General features: G+C 42.7%; 2 protein-coding genes across 2 annotated transcripts; both read right to left on the bottom strand.

Annotated features, from left to right (window-relative positions):
* Positions 1 to 6,098: 6,098 nt before the first annotated feature.
* Positions 6,099 to 7,037, bottom strand: LOC137161221 (olfactory receptor 13G1-like). The gene has a single exon (XM_067560326.1). The coding sequence runs from the start codon at positions 7,035 to 7,037 to the stop codon at positions 6,099 to 6,101; it is 939 nt and encodes a 312-aa protein (XP_067416427.1).
* Positions 7,038 to 9,253: 2,216 nt separating this feature from the next.
* On the bottom strand, positions 9,254 to 11,254 carry LOC137161220 (olfactory receptor 6N1-like). Its single transcript, XM_067560325.1, has 2 exons — positions 11,215 to 11,254; positions 9,254 to 10,179 (listed from the first exon to the last, which is right to left on the bottom strand). Exons 1-2 carry the CDS (start codon positions 11,252 to 11,254, stop codon positions 9,254 to 9,256), a joined length of 966 nt encoding a protein of 321 aa, XP_067416426.1.
* Positions 11,255 to 16,716: the final 5,462 nt, after the last annotated feature.

The following is a 16,716-nucleotide window of genomic DNA, read 5'->3' as shown; positions in this document are numbered from 1 at the left end:
TGCCTGTCGGATCTCATCTTTAGGACCACAAGAACCAAACCCAAAGTCCTCATCTTTTCGCCCCTTTTTATAGGGGTGAGCTCTTATGCCATTCTATGGGTTCTGCTTCGTCATGCTGCATCTGTGTCCTGCTGTGATTATTAATCACCCATGCTTTGCAAACATGACAATTGTTTGTTTGTTTTTCATAGTTCATCTTGTTTTTGTCCTTTGAGATGGATCCCGGGGTCATCAGGGTGGGCAGTCTTCAGTCATCTGGGTTGTAAAAGTTGTTACCTTCACTCCCTTAAACATCCAAGGCAGGCACCTTTTCCCGTCACTCCCTGGTCTTACATACATACATCACTCATTCATCTATTCACACCCTAATCTCTTAACATTTATTTAAACTGTGTAACTGGAAGACACAAGTGTCCTTCAGGAACAATAACATTCCTTTTTATCTAAACCATTCACTACTATTACAAAACACCCACATTTAACACTGACTCTTTCTGTTTCAGAACATTTACTGATGTTACTTTAAGCAGTGATCTTAAAACACGTGTACTTCAAATATATCAACAGTTTCACAGGATGATCTTTGGTAACTTTACAAACAGGATAATCAATGACCAGATGTTCGTTTTGGACAAACAAATGGTGGTTTCATAAAAACTTATCAGTAATGAACAGATCACCCTAAATGGCCAAAATGCAAAACCACACAGAGACTGCTGTGGTGGTTTATCACGTATCAAAAGAATAAGGGTATTTCACATAGAATCAACATAACAGAATCAAGCTTTGGGCCTACACCCGGAGCCCTCTTGACTCCCAGTCTAGGAGCATCTCCCCTGTCACTTAACAACCCCACCTGTCCCCTCCCCTATCCTTTGTTCTCCATCTGGTCACCCCTGGCTGGACCCTCCAGGGTCGGTTGTTGCTAGTTAGAAAATGTCCGGGCAATTGGAGTGGCCATTGTCTTCTCAAACTTTCCATGATCATGGATGTCGGTCATCCCTGTGTGTCTGCCTAGAGTAAACTGCCTTTTTCCACCCCCTGGTTAACCATGCACCACAGAGGGGAAACTGAGGCACGCACACCATTCATCTAAAATATTCTGAAAAATGCCTGCTCTGTCACAAGTGCACACATGCATGTATGCACACAAAGCTCTGCCAGTGCCCCTTCTGTCCCAGTCCTGCGCTCCCCCAAACACCTCAGCCAACATTCTCCAATCCTGACAAGCAGCCCTCTGCTATCCCAGCCCTGGGCTCTCTTCACAGTCCTATAATACCTCTCCTCTTCCTGACCCCAAACTACTTCTCAGCTCTGCCAGTACACCTCAGTACTGAACTACAACCCCTCTGTCCTGGCTGCCCTGCCTCAAACCCACAATGCTGACAGATTCCCTGGATCCTGACCCTATGCTAGTCACCTTTCTCCCTGCCCCTTTCACCAGCCCCTCCCCCGATAGAGCTCTCTCAATACACCAATACTGGGACCTGCAGCTCCCCCCTCCCTGGTATTCCAGCCCTGGGTGTGCCCACGTGCAGCCCTGACAGCGTGCTAGGCTGCCACACCAGCCTAGGAGGGTACGTCTACACTGCTTTTTAACAGCTGTGGCAACGAGTCTCAGATCCTGGGCTCAGCATATCTACTGTTATTACTGTTATTATAGCACATAAAGGCCCCACCCAAGATCAGGGTTCTATACATAGTACAGAAAGAGACCCCACCCTCCACCAAAGGGCTTACAATCTAAATAAAGAAGATGGACAAAGTGTGGGAGGGGAAACTGAGGCACTGAGTAGGGAGGTGCCTTGCTGAAGTTCACACAGCAGGTCCGTGTCAGATCCAGGAACAGAACCCAGGGCTCCCTGCTCACATTTTAGGAGAAGGGAAAAGCTTCAAACTGGATGGTACCCTGGAATGAAAATTAACCAGCATGTTTATGTGATTACTGTAGCAACTGCAGGTCCCAGTGAAGACCGAGGTCCCATTGTGCTCTGTGCGGTAGCAAAACGCAGTGGGAAACAGTCCATGCCCCCAAAGAGTAGCTAGAGAACATAGACCAAGTGTGGGAGACCTAAAGAAGTGAGTTGTGCTCTCATGAATATGATGGAGTCATTTAAACACAGGAGAAGTGATGGGGAAAGTCATGGATTCTTAGATTTGTGGGCCAGAAGGGACCGTTAGATCATCCTGTCTGAGCTCCTGTATATCACAGGCCATTAAACGTCACCCAGATGCCCCTGTACTGAAATTTCAATTAGGCTAAAACTTTACAAGCCTCAGGAGACTGATTTGCTTCCCATGGTGCCCAGGCCTGTTAGGCACCTCACTACCACCTGACTCGAGCGTGAGGAAGACTGTCTGTCCCCACCATGGGTCAACTCCTCGACTGCACTGGCTGGGGCAACACAAGCACTGCCCGATCAGCCTACGTGGGCTCCGCTGTCCCTCTGCAGGTCCGCAAGAGACACACCAGCCCTAGAGTCCTCTGTGCAACCCCCTGAAGCATTCAGTCCCTGGAGCACTGGGCACTCGCGGTATTCACATTGTCACTACAACTTCCTAGTTAGAGCTTAGATCAAGCACTCCACTTAGCACGCGGCACTGAGATATGTTTATAGTGAACACAAGTGAAAGTTTATTTATCAAAGCGCACAGGTGTGAGTCATCTCAAGAAGAGATATTGGAAACAAAGAGTAACATACGAAATAAAATCATAACACACATTCTCAACCCTAGACTTACTTCACACGATACCCTAAACCGTTGTACAGTGTTGCTCTCCACTGCTATTCAATCAGGCAGGCTGTGATCCCTTTTTCATGGACAAACTACGCGGCCTTCTTCTTTCCTTGGTGAAGGATTCCATGTGTCTCCTTGCATTTTCCTCCTGTGCCAGACTAATACTTTGATCTTAGTCATAAACAGGACACCCTCCTGCTGTGTGTCCCTTCCTGCAGACTGTGTGATCCATTGCTCATTTCGTGGTCTTCGTCAGCTGGGAGCTCCGTTTTCAATTAGACTTGCTCTGTGAGGCGTACAGTACACAGTGACCAGATGTAAAGGCCAAGTGGCCACTACCCCCTGCCTGAAAAGAACCTGTCCAAGGTATGTCACTTCCTGCTGCTCTGACTTTAGCTTCAAGGCTTTAAGAATGTAATTTCCAGTATAAATATATAATTTCTTAATTGGTACCCATGCAAACATTTCACGATGTTTCCAGCCCCTAGATCAGTTGTCTGGCCCTCTTTTGAACTTTCTTCATTATTTCCACATCCCTCCTTAAGTGTGGGCATAAGAACATAAGAACGGCCACACTGGGTCAGACCAATGGTCCATCTAGCCCAGTCTCCTGTCTTCCGACAGTGGCCAATGCCAGATGCTTCAGAGAGAATGAACAGAACAGGCAAGCATCAAGTGATCCATCACCTGTCATCCACTCCCAGTTTCTGGCAAACAGATGTTGGGGACACTTCAGGACATGGGTTTGCATCCCTGACCATTCTGGCTAATAGCCACTAATGGAACTATCCTCCATGAACTTATCTAGTTATTTTTTTAACCCTGTTATAGTTTTGTCCTTCTCAAAATCCTCTGGCAAGGAGTTCCACAGGTTGACTGCATGTTGGGGGAGGTATTATTTCTATTTGTTTTAAACCTGCTGCCTATTAATTTCATTTGGTGACCCCTAGTTCTTGTGTTATGTGAGGGAATAAATAATGTCAGAGAATAAAGAGTTAAAAGCTGGACGAATGGTCAGGCCTAAGTTACAGGGAACGGGGTCAAGGCATGGGAAAACCTTGTTTCTGTTAATTGGTATGAATTCTAGTTAGAGTCTGTTATCTCTCTTCTTTTCCTCCCTTCCTGGCCATCTGCGCAGGGGACGAGACTGAGGCTAACTATCACCACTCCTGCACAAGGCATTTGGTGGGAACAGAGAATTATCTTCTTTCCCTCCCTTGCATGTTGTATATTTTAAAAAAATGTTTGTAAGTTTCAAGGTAATGTGTCTGTGCTCTGTGCAATAATGCTGTAAACAACAAACAGGGGCGAGTATAATTATATTCATCATGTAGTTGTTAATATTCATTTTATAGGTGTCAGTGTAACCAAATAAGGGTCTATGGGGAGTTGCTGGAAATGTATACATTTACAGACTGTTATGGATAAAAGAATTGTAAAGTAACTGTCTCGTTGCTCACTCGTGGTGTCGAGGTGGAACGAGCAGGCAATAAAGGGTTCTGTCTCCCCAGTCCACCTCTGGGACAACCTGTTTGGTTATTTCTAACAAATAACATTTCCTTATTCACTTTCTCCACGCCAGTCAAGATTTTATCGACCTCTATCATATCCCCTTAGTCGTCTCTTTTCCAAGCTGAAAGTCCCAATTTTTTAAATATCTCCTCACGTGAAAGCTGTTCCCTACACCTAATCATTTTTGTTGCTCTTTTCCAATTCTAATATATTTTTGATGGGGTGACTAGATCTGCATACAGCATTCAAGATGTGGGTGTACCATGAATTTCTAGAGAGGCATTATGATATTTCCTGTTTATTATCTGTCCCTGTCCTCATGATTCCTAATATTCTGTTAGCTTTTTTGACTGCCATTGCACATTGAGTGGATGTTTTCAGAGAACTATCCACAATGACTCCAAGATCTCTTTCTTGAATCTCAAGAGCTAATTTAGACCCTATCATTTTGTATGTATAGTTGGGATTAGATTTTCAATGTGCATTACTTTGCATTTATCAACATTGAATTTCAGCTGCCATTTTCTTGCCCGCACACCCAATTTTGTGAGATCTCTTTGTAACTCTTCACAGTCTGCTTTGGACTTAACTATCTTGAGTAATTTTGCATTGTCTGCAAATGTTGCCACTTCACTATTTACCCCTTTTTCCAGATCATGTATGAATAAGTTGAATAGAACTGGTCCCAGTACAGACCCCTGCGGGACACCACTATTTTCCTTTCTCCATTCTGAAAAAATGACCATTTATTCCTAACCTTTGTTTCCTATCTTTTAAGCAGTTACTGATCCAGGAGAGGACCTTCCCTCTTATCCCATGACTGCTTACTTTGCTTAGGACCCTTTGGTGAGGAACCTTGTCAAAGGCTTTCTGAAAGTCTAAGTACACTATATCCACTGTTTCACCTTTGTTCATATGTTTTTGATTCCCTCAAAGAATTCTAATAGATTGGTGAGCCATGTTTTCCTTTACAAAAGCTGTGTTGACTCTTCCTCAATGTATTGTGTTCAGCTATGTGTCTGATCATTCTGTTCTTTACTATGTAGCTTCAACCAATTTGTCTGGCATTGAAGTTAGGCTTACTGGTCTGTAATTGCCAGGATCACCTCTGAAGCCTTTTTAAAAAATTGGCATCACATTAGCTTTCTCCAGTCATCTGGTACAAAAGCTGATTTAAGCGACCGGGTAAATACCACAGTTAGTAGTTCTTCAGTTTCACATTTGAGCTCCTTCAGAACCCTTGGGTGAATAACATCTGCTCCTGGTGACTTATTGCTATTTAATTTATCAATTTGTTCCAAAACCTTTTCTATTGGCACTTCAATCTGGGACTGTTCCTCAGATTTGTTACCTAAAAAGAATGGCTCACATCACATCCTCTGTAGTGAAGACTAATGTGAAGAATTCATTTAGCCTCATCTTCCCAAATTGGACACAGTATTCCAGTAGCAGTCTCAGTATGCAATGTACAGAGGCAAGATCACATTCCCACATGATATTCCACTTTGTATACACACCAAGGATCACATTAGCCCTTTTTGCCAAAGCATCACAATGAAAGCTCAGGTTGAGGCAATTTCCTATGATAATCCCTGAAGCCTTCTCTGAGTCACTGATTTCTAAAAACCATCTCCCAACCTTCATTCTTTGTTCCCAGATGCGTTACAGGGATATCCAACTAACCATCAATGGTAAAACAAACAACAACATGTTTTATTCTATTTGAAAAATAAATACAACTGCAGGAACTTACAAGAACAAATAATCTTTTTAGTGCACAAATACTATACTGATAAGTACTTTAGATAGATAGATAGATCAATAGATAGATAGATCGATAGATAATGTTATTGTCTTTGAAATAGTCCAAGTCTTCTCATCAGTTTCCTGAGAGCCTCTCTGACCTCTTTGTTTCTCAGTGAGTATATGATAGGGTTGAGGGCTGGAGTTATAACTGAATATAGGACAGTGATCACTTTGTCTCTATCTGTAGAGTAGGACGAGGAGGGGTGTATATAGGTAGAAATGGCTGTGGAGTAGTACAAGCTGACCACAATGAGGTGGGAGGAGCAGGTGGAGAAGGCTTTCTTTTTGCCTTCTGGGGAGTGAATCTTCAGGATAGTTCTCAGGATGAGGTAATAGGATATTAGTATTATCGCACAGCTCCCCATCCCGAAGATTGTGTCAGACAGAGAAGTTAGAGTTTCTTGGAGGCTAGTATCTGAGGAGGAAAGTCTTAGCACTGTTGGCAATTCACAGAAGAAATGGTTGATGACGGTCGAGCAGTGGAAGGACAGCTGGAGTACAAGTCCTGTATGGACCACGGAATTGGCCACCCCAGCTATCCATACACCAGCGATTAACCCAACACAAACCCCCTTCCTCATGATGAGGGTGTAATGCAAAGGGTGGCAAATAGCAGCGTAGCGGTCAAAAGCCATGGCAGCAAGGACCAGAGTTTCACTTCCCAGAGTCCAAGTGAAGAGACAGATCTGCACAATGCAACCCAAGAAGGAAATGGTCTTCCTTTGCTCCAGAAGGTTGAGCAGCATTTTGGGGACAGACACTGAGATGGATAAAATATTTATCAAGGACAAGTTGATGAGCAAAAAATACATAGGGGTGTGGAGGCTACTGTTGGCAGTAACCGTGAGGATGAGGAGGATGTTTCCAGCTAGGGCTGCCATGTAGATGAAGGTGAATATCACAAATAGTAACATCTGGTGTTCAGGGCGGCTGGACAGACCCACCAAGTTGAATTCTGTGATAATGGATTGGTTCTTCATTCCTGAATCTCCACTACTCCACTTCTGTCAACATAAATCAATGCACTTGGTCAGATATTCAGCTGTTGCAAAGTAGTGTAGCTCTAATGAAACTCAGAAGGGGAAGGAAAAGCCGTTGATTCACACTCGCTGTTGATCTGGTCAATTGACTCCAATGAAGCAATGTCAGTTTACACCAGTGGGGGTTCTGGCTAATTGATTTCATTACCGTACACCAATTCATAACACTTGGGCAGCTGGCCCATTGACTTTAAAGGACCCTGCCTGAATCAAAAGTAATTCCCGTGAAATTAATGGAGTTTCACTAGTGTGAAGTCAGCAGAGGGGAGATAAGAATGAGGCACATCACATCACAAATTTAAAAAGTAGCCACATCACAAGGAAGGGACTAAAGCAAATTAAAAGGAGCACTTTGTGGGACCACTGGGAACATCGAGTCTGATCTCTTGTATATCACAGGTCACGGAATGTCCCCAAAATAATTCATTAAGCAAAACTTTTAGGGGAAAAAAAGTCTTAATTTAAAAATTACCAGTGATGGAGAATCCACTTTGATCCCGGGTAAATTGTTCCTGTGTTTATTACCATCATTGTCCAAAAATTGCACCTTCTTTTCTTAGTTTTAAACCAGTGATTTCCATCCACTTCAGTGTGGAGTAATTCATGCTTTATGCCACGGTGAGTGAGAGGGATAGCAGGGTCCATGTCACTGAGAAGGGTGAACAGCAATATTGTGTCTAGATAGGACAATTATAAGAGCTAGGGATATAAGCTGGGATTTTTGAGAAAGTCTAAGCAGTTAGGCCCCACATCCTTTTGGTAAGAAATCCCAGTATACACAAATTGACTCTACATCTATCTATCTATCTATCTATCTAGGCCCATTCACATCTACCTTATATGCTAATTGTTATAAAATTTGCTGATGACTCCAAACTGAAAAGGGTTGCATGCACCTGGGAAGGTTTAGAATTCATGTGTCACTGCAATGTTCATTGCCTCTCTGGCCCATTTTGATTGGGGTCGGTTTCAACTAGCTTCTAATGAATCTTCATTCCATCCAGACAGGGAGTGAGACACTCACCTATGTCACTTAGGCTGCCCTGAGAGCAAGCATAACCCTTTTGCCCCCTGACATGGTAGTCATGAAACTTATAGGGGAAATGGAGGCATGCATAGTCCTCATAAAAATATTACAAACATTCCCTCTTTGTCACAGGCATACTATCACGAGTATTATATGCAAGACATGAGAGATAATTGTTCAGCTCTACTTGGCACTGGTGAGGACTCTGATGGAATATTCTGACCAGATTTGGGCACCACACTTTAAGAAAGACATGGACAATTTTGGCAGTGGTGGTTGGGAAGGATCAGGGAATAGCAGAATTTTAGTTTCCAGCGCTAATGTCCTGTCCAGCAGCAAAGTACTGCTAACACGGAGCAAGAAAGGAGCAGAGAGGAGGGATCCGTGTCTTCCTAATTCAGCAATCCTTCCCTTGGCTGCTCCTGGGACAGTGTAGCAGAGACTCACCAGGCCTGATGAAACAAAGGAAAGGAAGCTTGTGGCCATGGAACCCTGAATAATACTGATGAGGGCTAAGATATCAATGAAAACTCTTGGCACACCTGTACATTTACCTTCCTTCACTCAGTCATGGCAGGTAATAGAACTGCAGCATTCAACTTAGCAGGAAATGAAGAGTGGGGATTGGTTGATTTACCTCTGATGTCACCAGGGTCCCACTTAAAAATGACCTGAGTTATGGATTTGGCCACCTGAGAAATGTATTCCTAATCTAGTGGTGTGACACAACTTTTCTGAACAATTTAGCTGCATTATTATCGAATGTCTGCAAGTGTGGTCTACACACATATTTCAAATGAGTTTTAACATAACGGAAAGTGTGAAAAGTATGTTTTACTCCAGTTTTAAGTTCATTCGAGACAAAGAAAGAGACGACAAATGCTAAATTTCTTAAGCATCTCATTTTAATTCTTTTCTTCTCATGAACTAAGTAAAATATTTACTTTCAAATTCATCTATTCTCAAAGAATAATAATCCAGATTCAGGAGGGATGCATAGTATTCTTCAGGCTTTAGTGTGGGAATGAGGGCGCAGTGAATATCTAACGCTATGGCTTGATGCCCTAATTTTCCTCCAAAACAAGTCTGATGGCACACACACAAACACACATATTAACCATGTATTGATTTAAAAGACAAAAAATCTAAGGACAGCTTTTCTCAAGGCTTCTTTTACCTCCTTGTTTCTCAGGCTGTAGATGAGAGGGTTGACCAGTGGAGTCAAGACTCCATAGAAGACAGAGAACACTTTGTTCAGGTCCCTCAGTGCATCCAACTCTGATACCAAATACACAATGATCAGACTCGCATAGAAAATGGTCACCACGATGAGGTGGGAAAAGCATGTGGAAAAGGTCTTTTGCCTCCCGCTGGTGGAAGGGATTCTCAGGATGGTGGAGATGATACAGACATAGGATGCCAGAGTCAGTAGAAAAGGAGGAAATGTGAATATGGAGGAAGATATGAAACTGGTAACTTCCACGATATGGGTGTCACTGCAGGACAGTTTTATTATTGTGCTAAAATCACAAAAGAAATGGTCCATTTCATTGGGGCCACAGAATGTTAATTGTGACATCATAAATATAAAGATGGAAACAGACAGAAATCCACCTATCCACAACCCAGCCACTAGCTCGAGGCACAACCTGCCATTCGTAAGGGCTGCATAATGCAGGGGTTTGCATATTACTAAATACCGATTGTAGGACATCATCGATAAGAGAGAACATTCTGTGCCTCCCAGAGAGCCAAAGAAATATAATTGTGTGATGCATCCAGTAACAGAAATGGTTCTGTCCCCGGTCAGGAGATTGGCCAGCAGCCTGGGCAGGATGGTGGAGGAGTAGCAGGTCTCCAAGCAGGACAAGTTCCCCAGGAAGAAGTACATGAGGGAGTGAAGGTGCTGATCAGTCACAATGAGTACAATGAAGAGGATGTTCCCAACCATGGTCAGGATGTAGATCATTAGAAAGAGAAGGAAGAGAAGAACCTGCAGTTGAGGGAGATTCCCGAATCCCAGAATGATGAAGTCTGTGACGGTTGTTTTATTTCCTGTAGAAGAAACCTCCAGCAAACATGCATGAGGGAAATCAAACAAATTTTGCTGTTGAGAGTCAAACTTCCATTACAAAAGAGCCATATTTTCAATTCTGGTTTGTCCCTGCTGTTTGCCCTCCCAACGCTTGAGTCAAGACTCCAGATGGCAGAGGCATTTGGGGTAAAAGTTTCAAAAAAGGCTGAAGTTAATTCACATTGGAAATTTAGCCACCATCTGGCATCTCTATTGAACACATCTCAGCTTCCTGAACATGTTTGTGTATTTCTTTAGTCACAACGTCTGTGATTATTTTTGTAGATTAAAGGAATTAAATGTGACTCCATTGGCTTCATATGATAACCTCAGAAAAACCCCATTGCTGGGCTCACATTTACCCATATTTCCATGGCAGAATCCACCAGATTCCAGAGGAGTGGACAGTAGAATTTGATTCCAGAGATCTGGTCTTTATTCCTGGCTCAACCATTCCCTGACTTTGGGCTTATCACTATCTCTCTTTGGGCCTCTGTTCCCTCCATTATATAAGAGCGGATGATGATCCCATTTACTGTTTTTTCAATAAGATTTGAAATTTATGCAAGAAGAGGTGTCTACCTATGCTTATATGCTCTTGTGGAGATGGAGATATCATACTTTGACATAAATATTAAAACATTTCAAAGTGTCTATCGGTGTTGTAAAACTTCTCAGTGTTAGCATACAGCAATGAGACCATGCATAACTTTCAACACACTCTAGGAATGTCATATTTCCACCTCAATTTCCACAGAAATGGCATCAAGATTTTGTTTAACACACACAACGTTTTTTAGACATTTTCTTTACTCCCACCCCATATTACAGAAAGATCTCTCTCAAAGCTCTCCTAAAGGGAATTGGATAGTTTCATTTTTCGTCAAGGATATGTAACTTTTTTTTTTTAGAGCTATCCAGCACCTAACATTTATGGCTAATATTTTCAAAAGTGCCCAGGGCCAGATTCTGTAAATTATCCATGCGCCTAAATCTGAAGATTGAACCCTCAGTACCTTTGAACATCTGGTCCTGAGACACGATGTGAAAGAACATGGGGTTAGTTAGTCAAATTAACGAGTTCTGCCAATGCTTGCTTGGCTAAAATTGCTGTGACAATTTGGGGAACATGTCTTTGTCCATTTTATCATTCTGGATTGGATCCATTCTTTCGTACCAGAAAACATGGAATAGGTCATGGAGAAGCTATGCCTCAAAAGCCATGACAACACTATCAAGGTCTTCAACACTGAGTGGCTCATGCCTGATGAAACAGGGGGAGTGTTGAGAAACCCACATCTAGGAACATTGACCAGACCTTACCCGTACTCAAGTGTTTCGGAAGCACATCCGATTTAGAAGTTCGATCCAATCATAACAAACTGGTATCTGTTTTGAGAGGGGAATTGGTCCAGAATGTTATGGTTGAAGCCAGGTTTTCCCCTTGACTAATATTTGAAATTGGCCCACTAAAGAGACAAATAAGGATATTCACTAATCCAAAGAAGAGAGCACACCCCTCATAAAATCTGCTGATTTCTCAAATCTCCTATTAGACACAAGGCTTCTGATAACCATTAGAGATTTGCTGTTAAAAGTGCTGTGTTCATGGCCTGATATTTGAACATCACCTTTTTCATAAGCACCTAGCTGCTGCCAGAAAGCACTGATAGGGTTGAAATTTATAATAATGAAGTAATGACCAACATGCAGCATAACTAGAGATATAATCTGGCACACAATTAATGCCCATCCCTACAGAATCAAGCACACAACAAAAATCTAAAATTTCAGATTTCAAACAAAGTCTTTGGAATAATAACACACACACAGGGGCACACCCACGTGCATTCAGGTGTGTATGTCCTAGTCAGGGGAAGCGTGTAATTTTACCTGGGATGCAGGAGCATGATATGCACACGGTAGGGATATGAAATGCAGATGATAATCAGCTTATCTTAGAATTTTGACGTAATGCAGAATGTTGAAGCTGAGGATTGTGAAATGCTGAAATGGGACATATTCACCTAATCACCATTGAGAGAAATTTTCAATGGGAAAAAAGAGCCGTTTGTTTGAAATGCCAAACATTGCCCATGACTGACCTGGTGACAATCTCTGTAATGAGATTCCAGGATTGTGACCCGTGTCATTCTGAAGCATAGTAAGCCTGAAAAACCAGAAGGTATCCTGTAAAACCTGAAAACATGGACAAATAGCTGAGGATAAGTACAAAAGAATACCACAAGCACATACAGAGACAATCAGAAAGGTTAAGGCACAAAATGAGTTTCACCTAGCAAAGGAAATATGTATATATGCAGCACACACCCACACAGATCAACCCAAATCTGCCAGCACAACACAACCCCCACACAAATCATCACAACCACCCACACTGCAACTCAGCCAGCATACACAATAACCCCAACCACACATACCCCCTAACCAGGACACAAAGCCTTGTTGACCACAGACACAAATCAACACAAATGCAGCACAAGCTACACATAGATCAACACAACCACATATACAACTTAACCAGCACACACAATCACCCCAAACACCATTCTGAAGACTAGAATGTGTATTGAGTCTGTAAGAAATGATGGAAACAGATACAAGAATGGTTGAGAGCTCTTTCTGCTTCGTATATCACCAGATTCCATTATCACCGGGATTCACCATCTGTTATTGTCCAATTGTTCAGTTCTCAGCCATTTTGGGGCTTTTTAACATACATGAGTTCACAAACTACACTTGTGTGACAGCAAAGGTTTCCGGCTACTATGGAAGATGTAAGCAGATTGCCTCCAGGGATAGAAATTTGGCACAGCAACCTGGCTGACATGGCAAAGAGCAAGTAATATTTAGAAGAAGAAGGACCTCAGACAAATTTGGAAAGATTAACTCGAACTTTTAGGAGCTTTTGATTAATCACTAATGGATGGAAACTGAGATGTCATTCTCCTTCCCCCTTGCTGGCCCTCTTCTTACTCTTTTCCCTCTCATCCAGATCCTTTACCTTTCTTTTCCTTGACCTTTTTTTTTTTTTTTTAATTTTTTTTTCTTTCAATTTTTTACCAATAGATTTGTGTTGTGGTGGAAATCAATAAAATAAAAAGAAAGCAATAAAAAGAAACGTGTGCACTTAAAGGTGCATTACAGTAATTGAGTTAACGTGAAAACTAAAAGGACAATTGAAGCTTTTTGAGGAGCTAATCAGGAAACAATTTGGCTCTCACTTACCCTAGTATAAATGAGGACGTCAATAGAGATGCGCTGCTGTAAAACTGGGGTAAGTAAGAGAGGAATGACACCAAAAGAGAGGTGTCCTTCTTCTTAGAATCATAGAATCATAGAGTTGGAAGGGACCTCAGGAGGTCTTCTTCTTCTTGTTCAATTTTTTATGTCTCTATATAAATTCTTGCCCAGTGCAGCTGCACAGACATAGAATGTCACGTTCACAGCACCTTTCCCCATGTGCAGCATTGCAGTCACCTGTATATGTTTTGGTGACCCCATGGGACTAGTTCCCAAAGAAAATCGACTGGGATGTTGCCAGGCAACTTAAACCACGTTCACAGCACCTTTTGCCAGGCAACTTACCCTTAGTAACAAATGGCAAAGAAGTCAGCCTTTCAGAACAAAACAAGGTTTTCTACCACCTCTGCTCCAGGGCTGGGGTTTCAAGTGGATCCTTTGAATGTCTGGGAGCTGGGAGAGGTGAGAGCGAGTTGACTGGTCATCAGGCAAATCAGCAGAGAGGCGCAATAAGATTGTGGTTCCGTAGCTGTTGCTTTGCAGGGACTGTGCTGTAGAGCGGTGCCATGTCACCGTGATATGACGTGGACGTGCCGAGGCAGCATCGGGCTGCAGACATTGTCAAAGAGCAGCCAGCCTCATGCACCATCATTATAGCTGCCCCTCCATCACCCTCATTTCACCTTTGGGAGCAGATTCATTCCTGTTGTGTCTCCAATATCTTTGATGGAGTGAAATCCTCATCGCCTCATTCTTTTCTTCAACATTTCAGGACCTCCCTCAGCGTCCCTGCTGGAGAGAAGGCAGATGTTTCCTCTCTCTTCCTCCTCCTGAATTCTGAGGATCTTTGTTCCCTCTTCATCTCCCAGCCCTTCCTGGGGTGTGATCTCCTCACCACAATGCATGAATAATTCCACCGTGTTGTACCCTGTGGCTGTCAGGAAGAACAGGGTCCTGGGCGGGACATGGGGGAGCTGTCCTGTTTCCTAACTTTCCCCTGTATCACACTCAATAATAGGGATTGCTCCTCTTTGCCAGCCAGCCATTGCTCTTGTTCCATTCCACCACAGCCTGGAAACAGTCTCTCCAACACGTGCTCTCCATGACAGCCACGTACGGCAACCCCCAAATCCTTGGAAAAGTCAGTGCCGCACATGGAGGGGCTTCCTGAATTCTTACGTGGGCAAACGTCCAGTGAAGTTAACAGAGCGTCTCACATGAGTCACGATGACGCTCAATGATTCACAGATGCTTGAATTTTGACCCTGTGTCCGAACCCATTCCCCCTTATACTTAACGTGAGAAGATTTCTGGCACAGGTTTCTCTCAGCTCTAGAAACGTGTCCGATAGCTGAGTGCCACAGAAATCTCCATGCAGGCTGCAACTGTGCTGACTTCCATCTCTTCTCTTTGGTAGATCAGTTATACGTCACAGAGTTTTATGGATGTGGTGTCCTAGGATAAATATGCACCACGTATGTGCATTTATATGTCTCCCTCTAATGTCTGGACCAAACGACTATAGCAGCCTGCCACCAACTGACATACCTTTAGGTCTATAAGTTGAGACCTGAGTTGTTGTTACAGGTCATTCTGGATCAGATAGATAGATAGATAGATAGATAGTATCTATCTACCCACAAACATATCTACCTTATATGCTAATTGTTATAAAATTTGCAGGTGAAACCACACAGGAAAGGGTTGAGAAGACAGACTTAGAATTCTGAGTCATTGCCTCTCCGGCCCTCTTGTTAAATTGGTTCAGTTTCAAGAAGTTCCTTAATGACCCTTCATTCCACCCAGACCAGAAGTCATACACTCACGTATCTTTCTTTGGCTGCCCTGCTAGCAAATTTAACTCTTTCCCCCTGATTAGGTACTCAAGACACTTATAGGGGAAACTGAGGCACATATAAAAACATTACAAAAATCCCCACTTCGTCCCAGACATATTAACAGCAGTATTATATGCAAGACATGCTAGGTAATTGTTCTGCCGCTGGAGTATTTTGTCCATACTTGGGCACCACACTTTAAGAAAGAAGTGGACAATTTTGGCAGGTAGCGGTTGGGAAGGATCAGGGAATGGTAGAATTTTAATTTCCAGCCCCAACAACATGTCCAGAAGCAAATTACTGGTGTCAGGGAGCAACTTTGGAGGATAGGACTAGCACTCAAAACGATCTTGATGAATTGGAGAATTGATCTGACATCCACAGAATGAAATTATTGATTCTTGATTGAAATTATTATTCATTGTATATTATAAAGACAATTATTTATTGCCTTTCCATTGTAAACGAGTTTATTATATTATTCATTGTATATTATAAAGACAATTATTTATTGTCTTTCCATTGTGAACAAGTGTGAGACCCGACAATTCATCTCACATCAGAGATGGTACAAACTTCACTCTGAATTGCTGCTGCCCTTTCTGTTCAAACCACAAATTAGCTTTCTCCAGAGTCACTCAGCCTCAGAGAATATAACTTTAGCTTTGCAGTCAGCTTGCAACTGGGATCATCGCACTGGAAAAATGATCCATATCTATGCACCTTAGGTATGTCCAAGGTGCCCATCACCTTGGTATCTAAGCAGCTTGATAGCTACCTGGTCTAGTGCCCATATGGACTTTTATTATCATAATGTTATTGATCTGTTATTTGTATTGATTTATCGCTTCACAATTAAGCTCTGCTGATCAGCTACCAACAAAAGGCAGTTAAGATTAATGGGTCCCACTGGGCATTATTAAAAAGTCTTTGAAACGATCATGAAAAAGATTTTCAACTTCACACAGGTCGCAGAGGGATCGTTAACATTCAGTGGGCTCAACTGGTGTAACGACACTGGAGTCCACCAAGTTACATTCAGGATGAATTTGGCCCATTGCATTAAGCGCCCTAGAGATGGGAGGTGCTTGCTGACTTCTCAGTCGTGGTTAAGGCTGAAACTAACTTGATGTTAAATTATAGCAACTCAATGAGACCTTGCGGGACTCACCAAAGAGGAGGAACAAAACTTTCTGGGTTGGCAGCTGGAGTAAATTGGCATCGCCTCATGCAAGTCAATGGAGCTTTCACCAGAGGAGGCTCTGGCCCCATCACATGCAGCAGAGTTGGTGGATGACTTCATTCTCACGAGACAAATTTCCCCAACGCTCATCCCCACTGGGTCCCAGAGAAGCAAGTGGTGGAAATGTCTTTGGGGCAAAGGCTAGAGACAAAACAGATGTTAACTCCGAAGGG

The sequence above is a fragment of the Emydura macquarii genome, unplaced genomic scaffold (assembly GCF_026122565.2).
Source record: "Emydura macquarii macquarii isolate MOO-44397 ecotype Brisbane River unplaced genomic scaffold, CSIRO-AGI_Emac_v2 contig_2287, whole genome shotgun sequence".
Taxonomy (NCBI): Eukaryota; Metazoa; Chordata; order Testudines; family Chelidae; genus Emydura; species Emydura macquarii.
Note: the sequence above shows the minus strand (reverse complement) of the source record. Positions and strands in the feature narration are given on the sequence as shown.

Excerpts from the sequence above, each read along its gene's own strand:
- LOC137161221 (XM_067560326.1), bottom strand. The coding sequence starts at position 7,037 with ATGAAGAACCAATCCATTATCACAGAATTCAACTTGGTGGGTCTGTCC.
- LOC137161220 (XM_067560325.1), bottom strand. The coding sequence starts at position 11,254 with ATGTTCTTTCACATCGTGTCTCAGGACCAGATGTTCAAAG. Across the intron at positions 10,180-11,214 it reads TCAGGACCAGATGTTCAAAG|GAAATAAAACAACCGTCACA; the intron begins GTACTGAGGGTT and ends TTTCTTCTACAG.